General features: G+C 29.9%; 3 protein-coding genes and 1 non-coding gene across 4 annotated transcripts; 1 reads left to right on the forward strand and 3 right to left on the reverse strand.

Moving 5' to 3' along the window:
• Positions 1-1,854, forward strand: LOC148566601 (uncharacterized). The gene is made up of 4 exons (XM_088484331.1): positions 1-76; positions 440-1,020; positions 1,246-1,435; positions 1,520-1,854. The coding sequence occupies exons 1-4, from the start codon at positions 1-3 to the stop codon at positions 1,852-1,854; spliced, it is 1,182 nt and encodes a 393-aa protein (XP_088340457.1).
• Positions 1,855-11,168: 9,314 nt separating this feature from the next.
• TRNAN-GUU (transfer RNA asparagine (anticodon GUU)) lies at positions 11,169-11,242 on the reverse strand. The gene has a single exon. It is a non-coding gene; the product is annotated as a tRNA-Asn (tRNA).
• Positions 11,243-15,794: 4,552 nt separating this feature from the next.
• Positions 15,795-16,567, reverse strand: LOC107637557 (heavy metal-associated isoprenylated plant protein 47-like). The gene is made up of 2 exons (XM_021120639.2): positions 16,483-16,567; positions 15,795-16,008 (listed from the first exon to the last, which is right to left on the reverse strand). The coding sequence occupies exons 1-2, from the start codon at positions 16,565-16,567 to the stop codon at positions 15,860-15,862; spliced, it is 234 nt and encodes a 77-aa protein (XP_020976298.1). The 3' UTR covers positions 15,795-15,859.
• A 1,627-nt stretch (positions 16,568-18,194) lies between these two features.
• On the reverse strand, positions 18,195-19,732 carry LOC107637558 (heavy metal-associated isoprenylated plant protein 47). The gene is made up of 3 exons (XM_016340962.3): positions 19,638-19,732; positions 19,470-19,548; positions 18,195-18,554 (listed from the first exon to the last, which is right to left on the reverse strand). Exons 1-3 carry the CDS (start codon positions 19,641-19,643, stop codon positions 18,406-18,408), a joined length of 234 nt encoding a protein of 77 aa, XP_016196448.1. The 5' UTR covers positions 19,644-19,732; the 3' UTR covers positions 18,195-18,405.
• Between the last annotated feature and the right edge of the window lie 2,683 nt (positions 19,733-22,415).

A 22,415-nucleotide genomic window follows, 5' to 3' on the forward strand; every position in this document is an offset into this window, starting at 1 on the left:
ATGGCCGGTTTGACCGGACCGGCCATTTGGGCCGGACCAGCCGATTCAACCGGACCGATCGGTTGGCCAGAAACCGGTAAATCGAATCTTAGACCGGTCCAATCCCATGATGAGACTGCACAAGGCAACGAACCGGTGTAACCCAGTTAAATCCGGAGTGAACCGGTTAAAACCGATCAAACTCCGTAAAATTAACAAAATACTATTGTTCTTATTTCATATTGTTTTAAAATAGCTAGCTATTTTTGAAATGTTAGTGAAAATTTTTTACTATGCTTTATTTTTTATTTATATAGGACCGGATAAATCGGTTCAACCAGTGACCTGACCGGTTCGATCACCGGTTCGATTTTGACAACTACGTTTTCCATTGTTCTGTGATTATTAGTTTATTAGATTATTAGTTCTGACAACTCTAAAATTTGTAATGTGATTGCAGCTGAGCTTCCCCTTATGCCAGATGGTGAATTTTCTGTGGGAATGAAATTCAGTTCTAGGGAGGCAGTAATTAAGGCGATGAAAGATTATACAATCTGCAGAGGTGTAGATTATCGGGTGCATGAGTTAGAACCGACGACATTCTATGCTAAATGCACCCAGTATGGTGCAGGATGTGATTGGCTGATCAGGGTGAGCAAAATGTCCAGAAAGTTCTGTTGGGAGATAAGAAGATACAATGGTAGTCACACCTGTACTAGGGCCACCATTTCTCAAGATCATTCGAAGTTGGATTCCAACACAGTTGCAGAAGAAATAAAGCCAATGGTAGAAGTTGACCCATCTATAAGGGTGAAATCAGTGATTGCGGAAGTACAGGCAAAGTTTAACTACACCATAAGTTATCACAAAGCATGGTTGGCAAAAAAGAAGGCAGTGGAGTCAACTTTCGGAGGGTGGGAAGCTTCGTACGAAGCCTTGCCGATATGGTTTGAGGCCATGTGTCACAAGGAGCCATCCACAGTCGTTCATTTTGAAACAATGCCTGCGTATCAGGGAGATGACTTGGTTCCTAATATTCGTGTACTACACTGAGTCTTCTGGAGTTATTACCCTTGTATTAGAGCATTCAGACATTGCAAGCCAATAGTGCAGGTAGACGGAACTCATTTGTATGGAAAATACAAGGGTTGTTTGTTGGTTGCAGTCTCACAGGATGGCAACAACAACATCGTGCCGATTGCATTTGCGATAGTCGAGGGAGAGACATCTGAGGCTTGTCATTTTTTTCTTAGTAACTTGCGATAGCATGTTGTGACACGTGATGGTGTGGGCCTTATCTCCGATCGGCACGATTCCATTAGGTCTGCTATTGCTCGTAGTAACGGAGCTTGGTCTCCTCCCAGATCATTCCACATGTTCTGCATCAGACATATAGAGTCCAACTTTTTGAGGAAATTCAAGGCTCCGTATCTGCAGAAGCTTATCGTCAACATTGGTATGATAGTTACGATTACATTTACTCCTGAACTCAATTATTATGATGAACATTTTTTATGGTGGGTCTTTTTTTAATTGACAGGATACTCGCAAACAGTTCGCGAGTACAAGACGCGTTATCAGTGTTTACGGGAGCGGGGTGAGGCTTATACCAACTGGTTGGATCGGATTTCGCGTGAGCAGTATGCTTTAGCATTTGATGGGGGATATCGATGGGGTCATATGACAACCAATCTAGTGAAATGCATCAACTCGGTACTGAAAGGGGCTCGCAATCTTTCAGTCACTGCACTTGTTAAGGCAATGTTTTACAGGCTTAATGAATTGTTCACCCGGAAAAGAGCTGAGGCTGAGGCTCGAATTAATGCAGGACATGTGTTCTCTGAGCTTGTAACCTCCAAACTGCATGCAAATTAGCGGGCAGCAGGTAACATCCAAGTTAGTTGCTTTGACCGATAGAATGAGGTATTCGAAGTGCGTGAGTGTCCCAGTGGTGTGGAGTATGCAGTGAACCTCCGTCGACAACGGTGTGACTGCGGTGAATTCCAAGTTGATCGGCTTCCGTGTCGACATGTGTTTGCTTGTTGTGCAAACCAACGACTGGATTGGCAACTGTATGTACATGATGTCTACAAGATGGACCAGGTTCGACGAGTATACAGGACTAGGTTTAGGCCACTCGGAAATCCCACAACATGGCCTGTTTATCATGGACCTCGATTCGTAGGTAATCCATTCCTTAGACGGGTATCCAAAGGTCGGCCAAGGATGACCCGTTTCTTGAATGAGATGGACACTCGGATGTTGCGTGGTCCTAGGCGATGTAAGCAATGCGGGGCCGAGGGCCACAGTCGTAGTAAATGTCGTCAACATGGTGGTGCAAGTAATCCGGGTGCGACCACCCAATAGAGCTCTGGCCATATTGGTCACTCGATTTAGTGTATGACTTTGAATATTTTATATATTGTATGACTTTCGTATGTGATGTTATTGTATGACTTTGGGATTTTCATGTATTGGAAATTTAATGTGAGTGCTGATGAAAAGTAAAGTAGCATAGTTGATCACATAAACAAGTCCACTAAATGCATAAGTCCAACACATGATACATAAATAAGTAAAATACATTCTAAATACATAAGTCCAACACATTCTACATAAATAAGTCCAACATCATTTTCTCATCGCCTATTTTACATCTTTGACTAATTTTTTGCATTTTTTTGCAACCTTTTTAAAAGCGGATGGGGTATACCGACTAGCGCTCCGACGAGGGGGGTCATCTCTAAGGTTGCATCCTTTTCCTTTTTCGCCAGTGGTTGTACCTATGAAAATATTCGACAACCAACTAATCAACTCAAATAATCAAGTACCAACTAATTCAATAAACAACTAATTTAATAAACAACTAATCAAATCAATTAATTCGATAACCAACTAATCAACTCAAATAATCAATAACCAACTAATTCAATAAACAACTAATCAAATCAATTAATTCGATAACCAACTAATCAAGTCAACTAATCAACTCAAATAATCAATAACCAACTAATTCAATAAACAACTAATCAAATCAATTAATTCGATAACCGACTAATCAAGTCACCCTAATCAAATCTTATCGACACAACTAATTCCATAACCAACTAATCAAATCAAATCAAACCAGTCTAACCAACAAATTGTTTTACCTGCAGTAGGCGCTGAACCATCATCCGGACCATCACCCCCCATCATCATCATCATCCTCACCATCCTCCTCATCCTCATCGTCGTCCTCATCCTCATCCTCATCCGCATCCGCATCCTCATCCCCATCCCCATCTGGATGGTCAACCAGAAAGTCATCATTGTCCTCATCAACTGGCTGATAGCTCTCTAGAATGAGACTCATCGGAACACGACGTAAATTTTCGCTCTGTATGATCCCCCTCATGGCATCATCACTCATACTTGAGTCAACAGAAAGTCTACCTCCGGAAGTACTAGAGAAAGTGAGCTGTCGAGGTTTCGTATCCAATGACAATCTACCTGGAGCAATCCCACTCGGTTGGGCCCTCTGGTCAGTGGGAATGTCTCTGTAAGCTGGATATGAGTAACCTGGCACAAGAGCCATGAATCCAAGCAGTTGGCTAAACAAATCCTGTTCACCTGATTCTTGGTGCGGGACACTCCAGTACTGCTGATGTACTGGTGGTGTCAAGTAATCCGCAGAATGCGTGTCAGAAATGTATGGAGTGAACTGCTCAGGCTCTAACGCCTCATAACTACTCAGTGTTGGTCCCGTAACTGGCAAACCATTCGTCAGAAGACCAAGAATTAACGCCACATCCTCCAGTGTCACGGCACACTCACCAACCGGAAAATAGAATGTGTGAGTCTCAGGACGCCATCTCTCGATCAAAGCATTGACCAATGTCGACTGACATTGGACAACTCCAATCTGTGAAACATAATAAAAGCCGGTATCCCGTAAATACCCCTCCACTATTGGATTGTACCGATCCGGCGGCATGTAGTGGTCACATTGCAACATTCTAGAACCCTAAACACAAACATAATATTAATTAATTAACAAATTAAGTTTAATAGAATAAAATTTTCATTATCAAATAACCAGTCCACAATCAATAAAAATAATAATAATAACAATACTTTATATAAATAACTATTATATTATATACTAATACTCAAATAATTATTCTATTCTATTCTAACACGTATATACAATAATAAATCAATCATTAATCTTTTATTAAATATTTATATTAAACTTATAACATAAATAATTAATTTAATAATTTTTAATTCATAATATTTATTTATTTTACTATCGTGCGAACGACTATTAATAATAAATATTATTACTACAAAAAATTATTTATTATTAACAATTAATACTAATTAATTTATTTATTATCACACGTATAGAAGAGAATAATATTAGTACTATATTCTAATGATAATTAAACTATGACTACTAGTAGTAATAATAATAACAATTATTATTATTATTATTATTATTATTACAATAAATTCATTAATAACAATTAATATTAGTTATTCTATTTATTAACAACCGTAGTATAGTATTATATCATTAAGAATATTATTATTGCAATTATTCTATTAATAACAATAATTAATTTATTATTATAATATAACATGATTCTTTCTTCTGAACAATATTAATACACTAGATCTCTCTACTATTTGCATTATAATTAATTATTAATAATCTCTAAAATTATTTTAATTAAATTAAAATATTTAAAAATTATTACTCCACTAAATTTTTAACAGTATCACTATAATAAATTATTAATCTCTAACATTATAATTATTAGTTTAATTAAAATAAAAAATTTTAAAATAAAAACTTACATAATTAGGATGATCAAGATAATTAATAATGTGGAGCTCCGAACGATTAATATCTTTTGTTCTTCTTCTTCTAAGCATTGTTAAAAATGTGTGGTCTAACCTTTTTTTTTTTTTCTCAAAGCTTTATCAATGGAGGAGAATGCTTGTGGTAGAGTTGGAGGATAGGAGAATGAATGAATGAACAAAAGTGAAAGGAAATGGGACTTTCTTCGTGAGACTTGGGAGTGTATATCTACTGGTGGGGCTGGTACAACTGCATGCGCGACACGTGGTTAGGGGTATAAATCGGACGGTCCGATTTGTGTACCTGCCCAGCCAGTAATCGGACCGTTCTCCAAAACGGACCGTCCGATTTGTTCAATCTAGCCATCATACTCCCGTCAAGCACCATGCACTTCCATAACACGGTTATACACCATCTCTCACTCAATATTAAAAATAAAAAAGTGCCGAATAATTAACTAATTATTATTCTATAAAATAAAAAATAAAACCAAATGATATTTAAGAGATCAAAATACTAAATACTCATTTAATCACAAAAAAAATACTAAGTACTCATTTAAATTATTTCATGTGATATAAGAATATAAGGGTATGTATGACTCTAATTATTTTATACGCATTAAATACGTTATTTTTTTTTATAAATTATTAAATTTTATTAAATAAAAATTAAAGAATAATATGAAAAAAATATTAATAAATTTTATAAATATAAAATATATTAATATAAAATATTTTAAAAATAATAAATATAATTTTTTATTTTAAAATAAATAAATATAAAACATATAAATACACATAAAAAATATTTTTTTATTTATTAAGATTAATTATTATACAGTATTATTTGTAATTACATAATATAAAATAATTAAAATATTTTATATTAATTAAAAATAATTAAATTATTCGTTAAAAAATAAAAAATATTATAATAATTAATCTTGTTAAAGTATATTATTATTATATAACAATTTTTTATTCAAATATTTATAAACAAATATTTTATTCAAAATATTACCTATAATATTATTTTAACAAAACTAACTGTTATATAATAATATATTTTCTAATGTACTTGGAGAATTTTAAAGCAAGAGAATAAAAAAAAAAAAGTACCGAGGCCATTTTTTTTTGTAATATTTATGCTAAATTGCAATAGTATTTGGCTCTTTCAAAGTCTAATCTATTCTATTTTTTTTGTTCCACTCTCTTGTAATAATTGGCACTACTATCACGATGTTATTAAAAAAAGAAAACCTACATTTGATATTAATATATGTTTTAAAATATTATATATAATATATAAAAATATTGATTTTTTTTATTTTTCACACTTTAAAAAAACATTTTGAATTTTTTATTTACATTTTTAAAAGATAAAAATAAAAAATTTATAACATTATTTTTTAAAAAATATAAGTAAAAATTTATTTTTTAAATATTACACATATAAATACACTTATGATTAGAAATATATATATATATATATATATATATATATATATATATATATATATGATTTTCAAAGGTCCGTGTATAATAATTTTATGTCTCTATTAGATCTCATTTATAACAAATAAAAAAATAGGTGAACATGTTTTTAATTATATAAAAATATTAATTATAATTATATAATTTTTATGTCATTCTGTAGATTTGGTTTTGTAAAATTCGCTAAATTAATAAATAATTAGTCAATAAATTAAATTTTAATAAAAGAACTAAAAAATATATATATTATATTGAATTAAGATAGAGCTCATTAAAACGAGAATTTTGACACTAATTTCAAAGAATTTGACCCAAAATTGAGCCAAACAAACTAAACCGATCGAACCGGACCCGTGGGCCCAACCAAGCCCTTATTAATAAGAGACTCCGCGTCTTCTTCTTCCCCAAAAAGGGAATTCATGCTACAACTTTGAAGAGGGGAAGAGAGAAGCTTCTCAAACCCTAACATTCACTTTAATCCACCGTAACTTTTCCGTCCGAGCTCTGATCGCCACACCGTTTGTGGCCACGCGTCCACCGCATCGAGCTCTACAAATCTATCGGAACACGTGGGTAAGTCTCATTTTTCATCCCATCCTCTCAATTCCTAAGAATTTCGAAAATTAGTAAGTACCCATGAGATTTTGTTAATTTTGGTACTCTAGGTTCAATCTAGCTTGCGGAACTTGTTAGACTTGGTTTATTTGGTCCGTGGGTATGGTAAGGATTATTAACCCTAGTTAATTCATTGAATTTTATATATGGATATGTGAATTTAGATGTGTATATATATATATTGGATTTTGGGCATTGAAAGGCTTGGTAGAGGACTAGTGTCGATGCTTTGGTGATTTTTGGACCTTGGAGCTGCGCTTGGCTTAGTGGGTTGCCTTGGATAATACGTGAAAATCGGCCAAGGTATGATTTAGGTTTCGCGTATTTAATATATAACGTTCTGTGAAAACTTAGGTTAGGTGACCATAAAATAGGTTGGAATGTATTAGTATATTTAATGCTTAGTGACTTTGATAAGAATAGTGATATGGATTTGGTGCTTGTTGGATAAATGTTAATTGATGCATTGTGAGATTAATGCTGGTTGGATAAGAGTTTAGTGATGAGTTGATAATGATATGTGTTTATATATATACAATGAATAGGGATATGTTCATCGTGTTGATTATTTGAGATGTTGATGCATGATATGAGTGAATTGAGAAATGGTAAGGATGAGGAGATTGTTGTGGTATTGATATAGATGTGTTGTGTTGATGAATATAAAGGTGGTAATTGAGTTTTAATGAAAATGGAGGTTTTTGAGGTTTTGTAAAAACTAGTTTTTGGCCGAACTTCGACGAGGCATAACTCGGCTTCCGGACCCCCAAATCGTTTCAAATTTATTTTATATGAAAATTGGGTCCGTGAAGTTTACGCAGTTCGAAGAACGAAAGAAAAATTATTTAAAACGGAAAAGTTATGTGCAACGAAAGTTGGGATTAAGAAGCTAGAATTCTGCAGTTTTTCAAACTTATGTAAATTTTGGAAAAACGTACTCCCACGCATACACGTGGCATGGAAATTTTGCGTAGGCATACACCCCATTTGCGAACTGTCGCCACTGCCTCCTCCCCATGCGTACACGAAAAAAGCATATGCGTACGCGTAATGGGCCAGGATGCATGTCCATGCATACGCGTGACATGGGGTGCTTGCGTACGCGAAACTCCCATGCGCATCTGTGCGCTTCTGTTAAGCTCCCATGCGTACACGTATATAGGGAATGCGTACGCGTAATGGCCCGTTTACACGCTCACGCGTACGTGTGGCTGACGCATACGCGTGACACCCCTATTTTCAGCAAATCATTATTTTGTGTTTTCAAAGCCGATTTGACCTCCTAAACCTCTATTTTCATATTGTTAGTTCTAAACTTGATTAGGAAGCTTAGTAATGAGATGGAGTTAGGAAATTGAGGTAACTTGGGAATGAAGTAAAAGGAAAATATGATGAATCATATGAGAATGATGTGAATGTATGAGGAGTTGATGATGACATGGCTATGATGAATGATTATGGAATGAATATGAATGATTATAAATACTTATATGGCTTATGCATTTAATTTTATCTGAGATACGAGTTTCTCTAGGTGAAATACCGTGACTTATCACCACGTGTTTCAGGTTGAGACTCAATACTCTATTAACGCTACGTCGTAAGGGTGACCGGGCACGTATAAATTCTCGGGAATGGTTATCCCCTCATTGAGTAAAGTTATATAATGAATGTATGTTTTATGAATGAAAAGAGAAAAAAAGCTATGCATAGACTCATAAGGATGCGTGACGGGAGATAGTCCAAGGGTTTCGAACTTGTCGGGTTGGCTTGATAACCGACAGATGAGCCTCATCAGCCATAGGACAGGCATACATCATGTACATTTTGTTTGTTTTGTCTGCTATGCATTACTTGGGAATGCCTAACTGAATATATTATGCTAATTGTTATATTTGCTACTTGCACTACTTGCCTTCTACTTGTACTTAAAATCGTCTGTTTGTCTGTCTTTGCTAAATCATTGGTGATGGAGGAATGGAGGAAAGGCGGATAGGTCTGGTGTTAAGATTAGATTTTAGTTGGGTTTGGATTTTCCTAGATAGCTACCCTTTTATGGTTTCTGATTAGTATATTAAGCTGTATAATCAGAGTGTCGGCGTTCTAGGATTGCCTTTGGCATTCCCAGGACCTTATATCTTATATGCATGGCACCTTTACCATGCTAAGAACCTCCGATTCTCACCCAATACGGGTGTTGTTGTTTTCAAATGCAGGTCGAGTGGCACCTCGCTACTCGCTAGGCGTCTGGACTGCTGAAGCGGAGCGATTTCTGAGTTCTTTTGTTATTTAGTTTATGTATATATGTACTTAATTTTCTCTCTGAGTAACTTGTTTATTTTGTTCCTCTTAGAGGTTATGGAGAGCTAGGGTTTATCTATACAATTTGGGCATTTTGGGATATGCATATATGTATGTAAATATTCTCTGGCTAGTCTTGGCTTTGCAGGCTGGGTCTAGGGATGTCAATAGGGCGGGGCGGGGGCGGAGGATGCCTCCCTGCTCCCCGTCCCCGCCCCCAGAATTAATCCCCATCCTCTCGTTCTCCGTCATGGGGGGATAATTGTCCACATCTCCGTTCCCCGCATTCTCCGCGGGACCCCATTCCCCATCTCCCTATGTTTAACATTCATATGGAAATTATAGTAAAAAATATTAGAAAAACCAAAAAATAAACTACAAAATATTATTACAAACACATAAACATATCTTATCTAAGATTATAAGTCCAGAAATACAACCTAACAAATCATAGTCCATAAAATAAAATCTTAAAATACAACTTTCATTCTAAAGAAAGCAATAAAATAAAGTCTTTAACATCAAATATTCTTTCATTGTCAGCATACAACTTCCAACAAACATCTCTATGTTCTCTGTTAAAACAACAAAGACATAAATATGTTAACATACAATGACGAGAATGGAAGCAAACACGCAGACACAGAAGTGGAGAGGGGAAGGACGCCGCGCCTGAAGAGAGAAAATGACGCGGTGAAGCTGCCAGGGTGACGGCGCAAGAGTGGCCAACGGCGAGTGGAGACCGACGACAGCGTATGGTGCTGTGAGGGTTTTGAAGTTTGAACAAAGTGGAGAGTGAGTGAGTGACTGGAGTCTGGAGAGTTGGGGCTTAGGTGGAAATAGCGAGTTAGAGACGGTGTAACAACAAAGGTGAGAATGGAGGATAGGGTTAGGGTTTTTTAATGCATGAAATTACTAAAATACCCCTATGTTAGAAATAAAGTAAGGGCATTTAAGTAAGTTTAACAATTCGGAGAATTATCGGGGATGGGGCGGGGATCCCCGCTCGGGTCCCTGCGCCTGTCTCGAGGAAATTTTGCTCCCCATCTCCATCCCCACGGGAAAATTCCCTACCATCAGGGCCCCATTCGGGGCAGTCCCCGCGGGGATCCCCGCCTCCTGGGGATTTTTGACACCCCTGGGTCAGGAGCTAGTTATTCTGTATCCTTGACTCTCTATTCTCGCTTTCTGTTTATTTATAATTATAAATTTTAGATTTCTTATCACGCAAGTAATCTCGTTTTCTGAACTTTGCGCTTTTTATTTTACGATTTTGTTTTACCTGTTTTCTAAGGTTCCTCGTATATTACCCTCTTTCTAATACTATCATGTATATATTTTATTTTAAAGGTCGTAATACCATGCTACCTCTGTTTTACGGCTTAAGCGTAAAGTTCTGTGTAATAGGGTATTACAGGTTTATTATGTAAAAATTAATTTTTATCTTTATTTAAAAAAGTGAAAATAATGTTTATTTTTTTTCTATTTTTTAAAAGTATAAATAAAGAATTTTAAAACGTTTGCTTAAAAGTGTAAAAAAATTAAAAAATTAACATTTTCATGTATTGTGTATAATATTTTAAATAAAATGTATGTTTACAAATATTTGTTTAAAACAATTGTATTATACAATAATTTATTTTTAACAAAATTAACTATTATAATATTTTTAATTTTTTTTATGAATAATTTAATTATTTTATATTATGTAATTACAAATAATACTGTATAAGAATTAATCTTAATAAATAAAAAGTTATTTTTATATAAAATATATCAATATTTTTCTTTTATAATAGATATAAAATTTAATAATTTATAAAAAATAATGTATCTAATGTACACAAAATAATGGAACTCATTTTAGACATTCCGAGAATATAATAATGATGCAAAAGTTAATTATATAATAATGTATCCAAAGTTAACGCTAGAAGGAGGGCTTGAACCTCCGACCTTGTGGTTAACAGCCACACGCTCTAACCAACTGAGCTATTCCAGCTTGTATAACTTGTTTTCTAAAATAACTTAATTATAGAATAAAATATTTTATATCATACCATGCGACAAACAATGCGATTTGTCTAAGCAACTAAGACCATTCATATTGGAGCATTTCTATATCACTTTGTATTCTCTATTTCTTGTTTTTTCTATTTTAAATTAGAAATTTAAAGAATAAACTATAAAATTTTATGTTCTAGTATTAGCTAACATTCTATGTAGACATACACCACACGAAATACATGAACACATTAAGTTTAATTTTTTGTTAGACATGTATATATAATATAATATAATATAAAGAATTTTGTAGATGAATTATAATAATATTTTGATATTTTATTAATATTTAAATATGTATCAATAAATTTTTAATGTTTTTTATTTTTTTTGAATTATAAAAAATATTTTAAATACTTTTTTGTATTGATAAGCTATTTTTCAACTTATTTTAAGATCAGAATATAAATCAATAATAATTAAACTTGAATACACGTTGATATATGATCATAATAAGTAATAATTACGACAATCTATTAAAGTTAGTAAATTGATATACGTATTACGTAAGCCTTAACAACGACATTACTCAAAAGTCTAAACACAGAAGACTTGATGAGTGCTAATTTTGGTTTTATGCACAAAGACAAGCTAATAAATTAAGAACGGGAAAATCATTCTTGGTCCACGCATATCTATGAAACAAAATTTGAAACACTAAAATAATTTGATTTGTGGTTAAGGATAAATAATTTAAATAAGTTTTTTTACCAAAAAAAAATTAAAATGTAAGAACTTTTATTAATAACAGCTTATAAATAAGTTATTTTATGTTTAAATTTTTAGTTATAAAAATATTTATTTTAAAATTATAATATTTGGATAAATAACTCAAAGAATACAATTTTTTTACACAAAAAAATGGATATTAAAATAACAATGATAACAAATATTTTTTAATATTGTATGTTGATTTTACATAACCTAATCACTAAGATTACAATCGATTAGGCAATTGATTCTTTATTTGTTCTCTTGTTAGTTCCATTTTTCTAGCGCTTTCAACATTCGGTCCACGTAATATCATTAGAAACTGGTTCTTTTACTTCACCTCACCTATAACAATGTTCTTTGTATGTGGTGAATAGTAGCAAAATTCTAATTCACAATAATTTTGATGGCAATGTCAAAAAAAATTATTGTATAGTTAGTGTTTGCTCTTTTATTGTATATGATATGATAGATGAAAATAAAAACAAATGTGAAATGTGTGTCAATGTATATTTTATTGCTGTTTTATATTTGTTTTTACTCCTATTAGAACTCCCTCCTCCTTTATTGAGGTCAAGAATTTGCTATAACTAACTATAAAAATATTAGCAAGCTATATGAAAATAAAATCACATGTAAAAAAATAAAATTAAAATTGAGATTTTATACTACACACAATGATACAAATTTAATAATAAAAATAGAGTGATAAAATGATAAAAAAAATTTATCTGAAAAGAATATTGGTTCAGATGGAAACATTGTCTGGAAATGTTGGTAGAATACTTCCAACTGATTACGTGAAAATGGTAGTGCAGTTAGTAGATGGAACCTTACTGAAAATGGTAGTAAAAAGCCAGTATTTTTAGTAGAAATAGAAAATATTTTTCATAGAATTAAGAATAAAAGTAGATTTTTTGTTTTGAAGTCAATTTTTTGTATGGAAGTGATAGAATGACTTATCCAAAAGAAAAAGTCATATATTTCTATTTTTTCAAAAAGTTGTGAATTAACTTTTCAAAAAATTAAAAGTTTTTTTTTAAATAGTGCTAAACACTTTTTATAATTAAAAAAAAAAAAGGTAGTTTCTGCTACTTTTCAAACGGGCTCTAAATGACTCTCTCTTTACGAGAGTACTGCTAAATTAAACGTGGATGGTTCGATTTTCTTTAATACTAATAATACTGTGTGTGGGATATTTTCAGAAATTCGATGAAGACGTGGATCATAAGTTTTGCTTGTAATCTAAAAAATTGTTTGACATGCACGCTAAATTTTCGGCTATTATCAAGGGTCTCCAAATTACAATAGCAAATGAGATGAATAATGTGATTATAGAAGCGGATTTGCAAATGACCATTAAATGATGCTCCGTGTCTCATCCGTGCTACTCCCTGCCGTAAGATATTACTGTTCTGGTTCGGCAAATTACTCGTGTGAATCTGATCCACACCCTCCCTCCAAAAAGCTAATTTGTGTGCAGACGTCGTGGCCAAGAGAAAATATCAGTTTAACGTTGGTTTGTATTTGTTTGATCATCTTATTCCTGAGTTCCATTTACTTATGTTATTTGATTATGCTAGTACTTATAATTTAGAGATTCTATGTAGCCGTCTTGTTTTTTTCTGTGTTTCGGTATCTGGAACCCTTTAAAAAAAATTAAACTTTAATTTGCTTTTAGAGTGGCCGCTGTCCCACTCCACTTCTATTATATATTAAAATTTAATATATATAATAAATTTTAAAACATAAAAATAATATAATATCAAATAATATATTATTATTTATTTTTTTATATTTTTATTATATATATATATATATCGAAGTAATAATTTTTTAATTTAATTCTTTATGTCAAAAATACACATATTGAATCAGATAGTTATCCTATTTAATATATTCGTAAATTTAAATAGTATTATTATTCTTATTTTAAAAAGATCTTTGTAATAGGAGTGGATCTCCAATACTTCAGGATGATAATGATATAATATATTGTATGCTTATCTCAGTCACTCTTTATAACTATTTTAACGAGTGAGATTAACGGGTTCGAGCAAAATTTAGTATTATAACATTGAGTCCCTTTTTCATTATGAAAAATTCTTGTGGATCCTATTCATGCCATTTTTTGATGAGTAGGATTTTCTGCAGAAGCAGAGGCAAACTTAGAACATACTTTATGACATTGGATTGAGGAAGAAGAAAATAACACTAGCTAAGTTTTTAAAGAGAGAAGAAAAATTTAGAACATTTTGTAAGATATAGAAAAAGTGGATATATTACAATGTTCATTGAGATTTGATTACAACTGAGGTGAGCTCCTCCTTTTATAGAGGTCTCTAAATAGCAGCAATATCTTACAGAATCTAAACGAATTTATCATACAATGCCAGTTAGAGGATAAGGATAAGTCTTATTTCTTTCTGACTTTTCTTAGACATGTGACAGATGTCACTTTATTTTAGTGTACTCAATAATTATATATAGTGGGGACATTGTCTTAATAAAGAGACGGCTTGAAATAGTCTTCTGAAAGGATCCCATCAACATCTGAGAACGATGATGTCTCATCAGAAGCCAAATTGACAGCTCTAAGATCCATATTCGGATCTTGTAGATAAGTAAACGGGTCTTCAATGTTTCCTTCGTTAATATTTTAGACATCTTGTAGATACAAGTCATTGGATATCTCTGCATCAATTCTAGTTAGGTTTGATGGTAAGACATATACTCTTCTATTTAGATCTTCAGAATTTAATCATTTGCTATATATAGGTCCCTCTTCTTGTTTTTTTTTTTCTTTTTTCTTTTTTCTTTTTTCTTGTAATGAGAAATTTATAATAGACTTGTACTTTATTTATATGGGTTTATAATAATAATAATAATAATAATAATAATAATAATAATAATAATAATAATAATAATCAATATGATTATATACAATATAATAATCCAAGCACTACTCACACATTTCTATAACTTAGTTTGTGGCCCTTCTCTATACAGAGTATTAAATTACTAATAATAAACAAAAGAATAAATGTTTGGTTGTAGTGAAGGGTTGTTTTGGAACGATTTCTTATTTTAATTTAGCTAGGTTGCCTTTTGAGTTCAACAATAGTCATAATATAATAATGTTAATAAATATATTGAACATCAAAGGACATTAAATATTAAGGAAAAGTCTAGGGGGCCAGCAATTTTATTGCATTTTGGCCAGCATGTAACCAGCAGAGAAAGGTGAGCCATTGGATGAAATTTCACGCCAATCTCACACCATCAAATCATCATTGATGGCTAGTTGATGGCTACCAATCACAAATGTTGCTGGCCCCTAGCATTGCTCAAATATTAAATATTAGCCGAAATAACTGAAAAGCTACATGCCTAAAATAAAGAATATTGAAAATATAATATTTGGTATATGTAATGATGATAGTGATGAGTGATGACAAAAAATGCTCCAATTATATATATGAAAAATAAATAACATGATAAATTGGTTGTTTCCTAGCTAGTTGATGCCACACATAACAAAGTCCTCTTTTATTAACACGGACTCATTTGAGCAAGCAGCTTATATGAAATAAACTCTTTTAAGAAATATTAATTTAAGTTAAATTCATAAGCTAAGACACACAAGGTAATTAACTCCATATATATAATTATTCTGCATTAATTTCCTATGGATACAAACAATAATAATAAGGAAGAGGAGGAGAAAAAAAAAACCCAAAATATAATTAACTAAAGAACTTATTATGTACAAATGGAATCAATGTAATAAACTAGCCCTGAGCATTTTTTTTTTTAATTTGGCATGTATATATGTATATGATTTTTATTTGGGTTTAAGCTGAGCAACCATGATAAGATCAGTGTGTCCAACTTTTTTCCTCATAGAGCGTGTTAATTTGGCTGCATCCACATTATCCCCAATCACCACCACTTCATCTTTTTCTTTCCCTTCTATTCCCACAAAATCCACACCTACAAGAATTTATGCATTTCATCATACCATAACAGCATCATAATGTTAAGTGTATATTAAAATATAAAATATATAATAAAATATAGATTTTAGTTTGATGGTTATGGTAATTATGATAATTATGTATATATTGTTAAAACTAAAGTTACACTTTTTTTTTATATTTTGATAATATTTTTTTAAGCAATATTTTTTAAAAAGTGTTGTTTAACAATAAAATATATTATTTTAATTTTAAAAATATTTTTTAAAACACTATCGTTACTATAATTAGTGTAATATAGACATACTAAAATGACCCATAATAAAAATGTGCAAGAACAATTTTAATGAATGCTGAAAATTTCAAGAACTAAATTGAACATTGTCTCGTATATATACAGATTTTTTTTATTTTATTAATATAATCATCAAAGAAATAAAAAGATTTAACTTCAGGAAAAAAAAAAAAAAAAAAGAGGGTGAAGACTAACCGTTTGTTCCTGAAGCAACGGTGAGTGCTTTAGCCCTACACTTGTGGCACTTCATTTGCACCTTCATCACAATCTTTTGCTGCATATAAATAATTATTTAATTAGAAACCATCATGAAATTCAATTAAAAATATTAATAATGAACAAGAGTACCTTCATGTTATTTAATTTTCAGGGTGAATGTAACTCAGAGCTCAAAGGAAATTAAAATTACAACTATGTCCAAACAGAGCATAAAAATCTTAACTTCCTCTCCAAGCATTCTAGACTATTATATAGAACACACAAGATGACAAGAAGACATTTTAAGACTAATCTGTTTGATGTCTTTGTCAAGTTGATGAATATGTGTGAAGGGGGTTTTCCTTTTCCTTTTTTAAATATTAATTCATTTTATTTTGTTGTGAAATTGTTGACTAGTTTTGGAAATATTGTGCATAGCTGGAGGATAAAAGTTAAAAAAAAAGAAAAGAAAATATTTTGAACTTTTTTAATTATATATATTTATTGACAAAGATTGGTGAGGAAGATAATCTGCTTGTATCTTTTGATTAGAATATATTAGGTATGGTCTGAGGTTTATAACATAACTTGTGGTTGTGAAAACTTTATATTTTTTTTATTAGAAGGCGACAAATAAATAGCATAAAAAAAAATTCCTTTTTTTAGTTATATCTATTATTGCATAAAAAGCATTTAAAAATACCATTTGTTAACCAAATTCCTTTTTTTTTTTTCCAATAGCATAGGTGCACAGAAATTGATTACTTCATTCTTTGTATATTTTGGACGTTTGGTTAGTGAAATTAGGTACACAAGGGAGTCAAGCTAATCTTAACTGCCATGGGTATTATGGCATAATAACAAAATAAATATAAGGTTGAAATCTGAATTTCTCTTAACTATTTTTTAAATCACAACGCATGTCCTTAATGCCCTCATAGAACCTTCTAAGCAGCTTCGTAACTCTCCAGATAAATTGGGCTTGCCTTTATTAATATGGGTTATCTTATCCTTTCGTCCGACAGATTAAGAACTAATTCGTCGCGAATTTGAGTTTTATTTAAGGGTTTGTCGCTGTCCAATAGATTACTACATACGCAAAATGAAATTCGAATTTCTAACACTTGTTTAAACGAACGAGTGTGTTAATTATTCGACTATCGTTTAAACAAGTGTTAGAAATTCGAATTTCATTTTGCGTATGTAGTAATCTATAAGACAGCAACAAACCCTTAAATGAAACTCAAATTCGCGACGAATTAGTTCTTAATCTATCGGACGAAAGAATACCGTGGACAAAAAAAAAATCCATGTTCATAAACCAACTTGAGTTTATTAGGTAATAGTTTGTTTATTCACTTAAACTATTAAACAAATGTTAGGAATTTGAATCTCATTTTATATATAAATAATTAATTACTCCATAATAAACTTTTAAATAAAAACTCAATTCGTGGTAAATTATTCTTTGATTTATCAAATTTGAGAATACTCCAAAAAAATTGTATTCATAAATGACTAATAAACTTAAGGGTTTGATTAACAAATGTGTCGGTTAAATGTTTCTTTATTTTGTATATAATAAAAATTTTTGAAACATATTTTTTTTTTCTAGTCTTTTAGTATAATTTTTTTACATTTAACACGTAAATGATGGAAGTATTATTCAATCACTACAACACAATCATTGTTCAAATCTGTTAATCGAATTGGGAAAATTGCTCTGTATCTCTCTGCCATTAAAACTTAAAATGGTAAATGCCTTAGGGGAGTACAAGTACAACAAAGCTTTCAATGCATGTAAGTTTTTACAAAAACAACTAAACAAAAATGTGGGATTATATAAACATATAGAAGAAAACTATGAAGGCGAATTCTCTGGTGCCTTGAGAATTCTTGTGAAATTTGCCGAAATATTAATTAACTGGGTTTAACCTCTGCTAAGCTTATGATATTAGTTTGTCCAACCTTTTTCCTGAGAGAATTTGTCAACTTAACAGGATCAACCCCATCTCCAATAACTACCATGTTCTTCTTTTCGTCTCCCTCTATTCCCACAAAATCCACTCCTGCATTTAACCAACACCAAAATATTCATATTACTACTACTATAATGTTATACATCAAAATATTTTTATCAATTAAATTTAATTAAGTCTAACATCAACAAAAATCAATTATAAATAGTATTATTTTAAATTTTATTATTTAATTTGATTAGACTTAATCCATACAAAAAATTTAAATATGTAGTATTGCTTTGACTGTTAAGTACTAATAAATAAATAGTTATATGCACTTTTTTTTTTCTAAAGATTCAATTATTCAGTTGGTCCTTATAATTTTAACAAATTTATAATTAAATTTTTATATTTTTTTAATTTGGTCCGTACAATACTTTTAATTTTATAATAAAATTCTTTTTAACGTAAAAAATATTAGACTTAATTGATTATTTTTCTGTAAATTAAAAGTATTCACAATTAAAAATCTAATTAGATATTTGACCATATAATTTTTAAGAAAAATATTTCGTTAATTTTAAAATCTTTAACATAAAAAAGACTTAGTTATAAAATTTAAAATAGTGTAAAAATTTAATTAAAAAATTATAAGAACTAACAGAATAATTAAAATTTTTTTAAACTAAAAATATGAATTTTAACTAATTAGTTACATTAAAAAATCATTGTATTCGGATACAATTTCTTTTGTATACAATTAATTAGTGTTTAATATATTAAATCAGGTGAAAATTCTAATAAAAATATCTAAAATAATCTTTCTACAAAAGATATAATCTCAAATATTGACAGGTTTTATGTAGTTATATATTAATACAATCCAGAAATACCATATCTATCTTTTACAATTGGTTACTAATATATATAATTTAATTGAACCGACTACATGACACACGTATCTTCAAATGAGATTCTACCATTAAATTAATTAAATTAATTTTTTATTTCAATTTGACTAACCGTTTGCAGAAGCAGCAACCTTGAGTGCCTTTGTTCTGCATTTCTGGCAATTCATGTGGACCTGCATCACAATCTTTTGCTACAAACACAATAAACCATATTATAAATAATAAAGTAAAAGAATTGAAAATTATGTATGTATATGCAAGGTTTATTATATATATTTACCTTCATTTTCTTTTATGTGAAAGCTAATAATAGGTTGTTGTTACAACCTACAAGAGTTTAGAAATTAGAACCAGTTTCAATTTGATGTATGCGATGAGAATGACTAGTGAGAGTAGGGTATTTATAATATATGCAAGTGAGACATGAGTAGAGTTGATGCAAAACCGAGTCAAATTAAATAACGTGGACCATGGATTTTAAGAAATGAAATCAATTAAAGTAATGCTAAGTCAAGTCAAGGGAAAGTACAGGGAAAATTAACGGGGATTATTAAGATATAAATCAATCAAGTAATAAAAGTGGTGTTACTTTAGAAAAATAAAGATTGGATATTTTATGTGTGAACACTTGTTAAAGATATAGAAGCAGAAGCTTTTGTAAGGAGAATGTAATTTTTTTTATGAGTAATTATTTAAATTGGTTTCAATAATTTTAAAAGGAATATTTTAGTTTTTAAAAAAAATTAATATATAAAAATATTTTTAAGATTTTATTTTGACAGATAAATCAGTCTCTAATTTATTTTTCAGCAGAGTAATTATCCAAACCAGTCCCCAAAAATTTTGAAAACAAATATTTTAGTTCCAAAAAAATTAATACATAGATCAATTTTTAATATTTTTTTCATCAGACATAATAGTCATTTGTCTCCAAAAAAAGTAAAATAAAATTATTATTATTATTTGCACAATAATATGGTACCATAATTTTTTGTATTTTTGGACAAAAATAAAGATAAATTTATTCATTAAATTTTTATGTATGTATTTATAATATATATATATAGTCACTCAATAATAATAATATTCAATAAAATTATTAGAGATTATTGTACAAAAAATTTAACGTTGAAATCATTTGATATTTTTGTATTTAATATAATCAAAAGATATCCTATTTTAAAAAACATGTTTGTATTAAAAGAAAATGTTTTAATTTGGATTTCAAAGTATCATTATTCACCTTACTTGTTTCTAACGAATAAAATGTATTAATATGCTAGTGTCATCGTCCATATGTATAAAGTTAAGTTAATAATAATAAAGGTTGACATATAGTAAAAGTAAAATGGACGGGAGACTGTCTAGAAAAAAATATTAGGGATTGATCTGTGTATTAATTTTTTTGGACTAAAATGTCTATTTTTAAAATTTTTGAGAATTAATTTAAATAATTACTCTGTTGAAAAATAAATTGAAGACTGATTTGTGTGTCGGAGTAAAATCTTAAAATTAATTTATATATTAATTGTTTTTTGGAACTAAAATATCCACTTTTAAAATTGTTGGGACTGATTTGGATAATTAATTTTTTTTATATAATTAGTATCGTGATTCGTGAGAGAAACCAAAATTTTTTCGGTGACTGTTAGAAAAAAAAATATAGGTAATTAATTTTTGGTTAGTTAATATATTAGACAATATTGTTTTAGAATTTATAATTTAGATATAGAATTGAGAGTTTATAATTTAGAATTTAAAATTTAATATAATAAATTAATTTATAAAAAAGTAGCTGATGTTAGCTAGAAAAAAAAGTTGGCTATCTTTGTTAGAAAAAAAAAATATAAGTTTAGGGGCCATGAATTTTGGTGTTTTTTGGTCAACACTTAACCATTAAAATAAAAGTGAGTGATCTCTCACTATTAGATGTAATCTCACACCATTAAAAATATTATTGATGGTTACAAAATACTAAAATTACTGGCCCTAGCATTCCTACAAAAAAAATTTACAACCTCTTTGGTTTCTTATAGTATTTATTGAGATTTCACGAAAAAAAAAAATTTAGCAGCAAAACTTTTTTTATTCATATTTTTTTCACAGTATCTCAAAATAAAAAATATTGAAAATAAAATGCAAAGTAAATAAATCTTTATATTTTTATTGAAAGATAAAGTATTATTTTAATTTTTAATTTAATTAAATTTTAAATTTGTTTCTAATGTTTAAAATTTTTTATTTTTTCTCAAATATTATATTTTATTTTATTTTAGTTTTTTTATCAATTTTTTTCAAAAATACTAATTTTTACTATTATATTTTTTAGATAGAGACAAAGATTAGAATAATTATGGTAATTGTGGCCATGGTTGTAGTAATTTGGCACTAAAAGTAGCAAAATAATAAAAGAACGAAAATAATAACAGAAAAAAATGACATTTTTGAAAAAAAAAATATTTGAGACTGAAATAAAATTTTTTAAATATTAGAGATGAAATTAATACTCAACACAAATATTCAAGACTAATATAATAGTTTATTATTTATATAAAACTTTTACTTTGTTATTATTAAATCTTAACAAATAAGACAATTGTTTTTTCTTATAAAAAAAAATTAGAAGTGGCTATAATACTCGACCCATGCATTAATGGTGCGATAGTACGTAGTTTCAACGAGTTTGGTGCTAATTTTGATTTTTGATGTGAACGTGTTGACAAATTAAAAGTTTAAAAACGTGTTCTTGACGCGTTAGAAATTAAAGATTATACACCATTTACTCTACTATAGTACTATGTATTCTGCTTTGTTATTGAATTGACTTGTTCAAGTCAACTTACTACATTAGAGTATTATGGAGAATACGATTGTATACACTAATATAAAGTTTAACGATGCTTTTTAGCTATGTATTTATACACTATCAAATGACATAATTTTTCGATACTCACTAAGAAAACACAGATTAAAAATTCGGTAAAAAATAAATAAATAAATAAATAAATAAATAAAGTTATGTTCTCGTATTTTTAATTCTAAAAAAAGTATAGGCACT

The sequence above is a fragment of the Arachis ipaensis genome, chromosome B4 (genome assembly GCF_059453495.1).
Source record: "Arachis ipaensis isolate K30076 ecotype BB chromosome B4, ASM5945349v1, whole genome shotgun sequence".
NCBI classification, from domain to species: domain Eukaryota; kingdom Viridiplantae; phylum Streptophyta; class Magnoliopsida; order Fabales; family Fabaceae; genus Arachis; species Arachis ipaensis.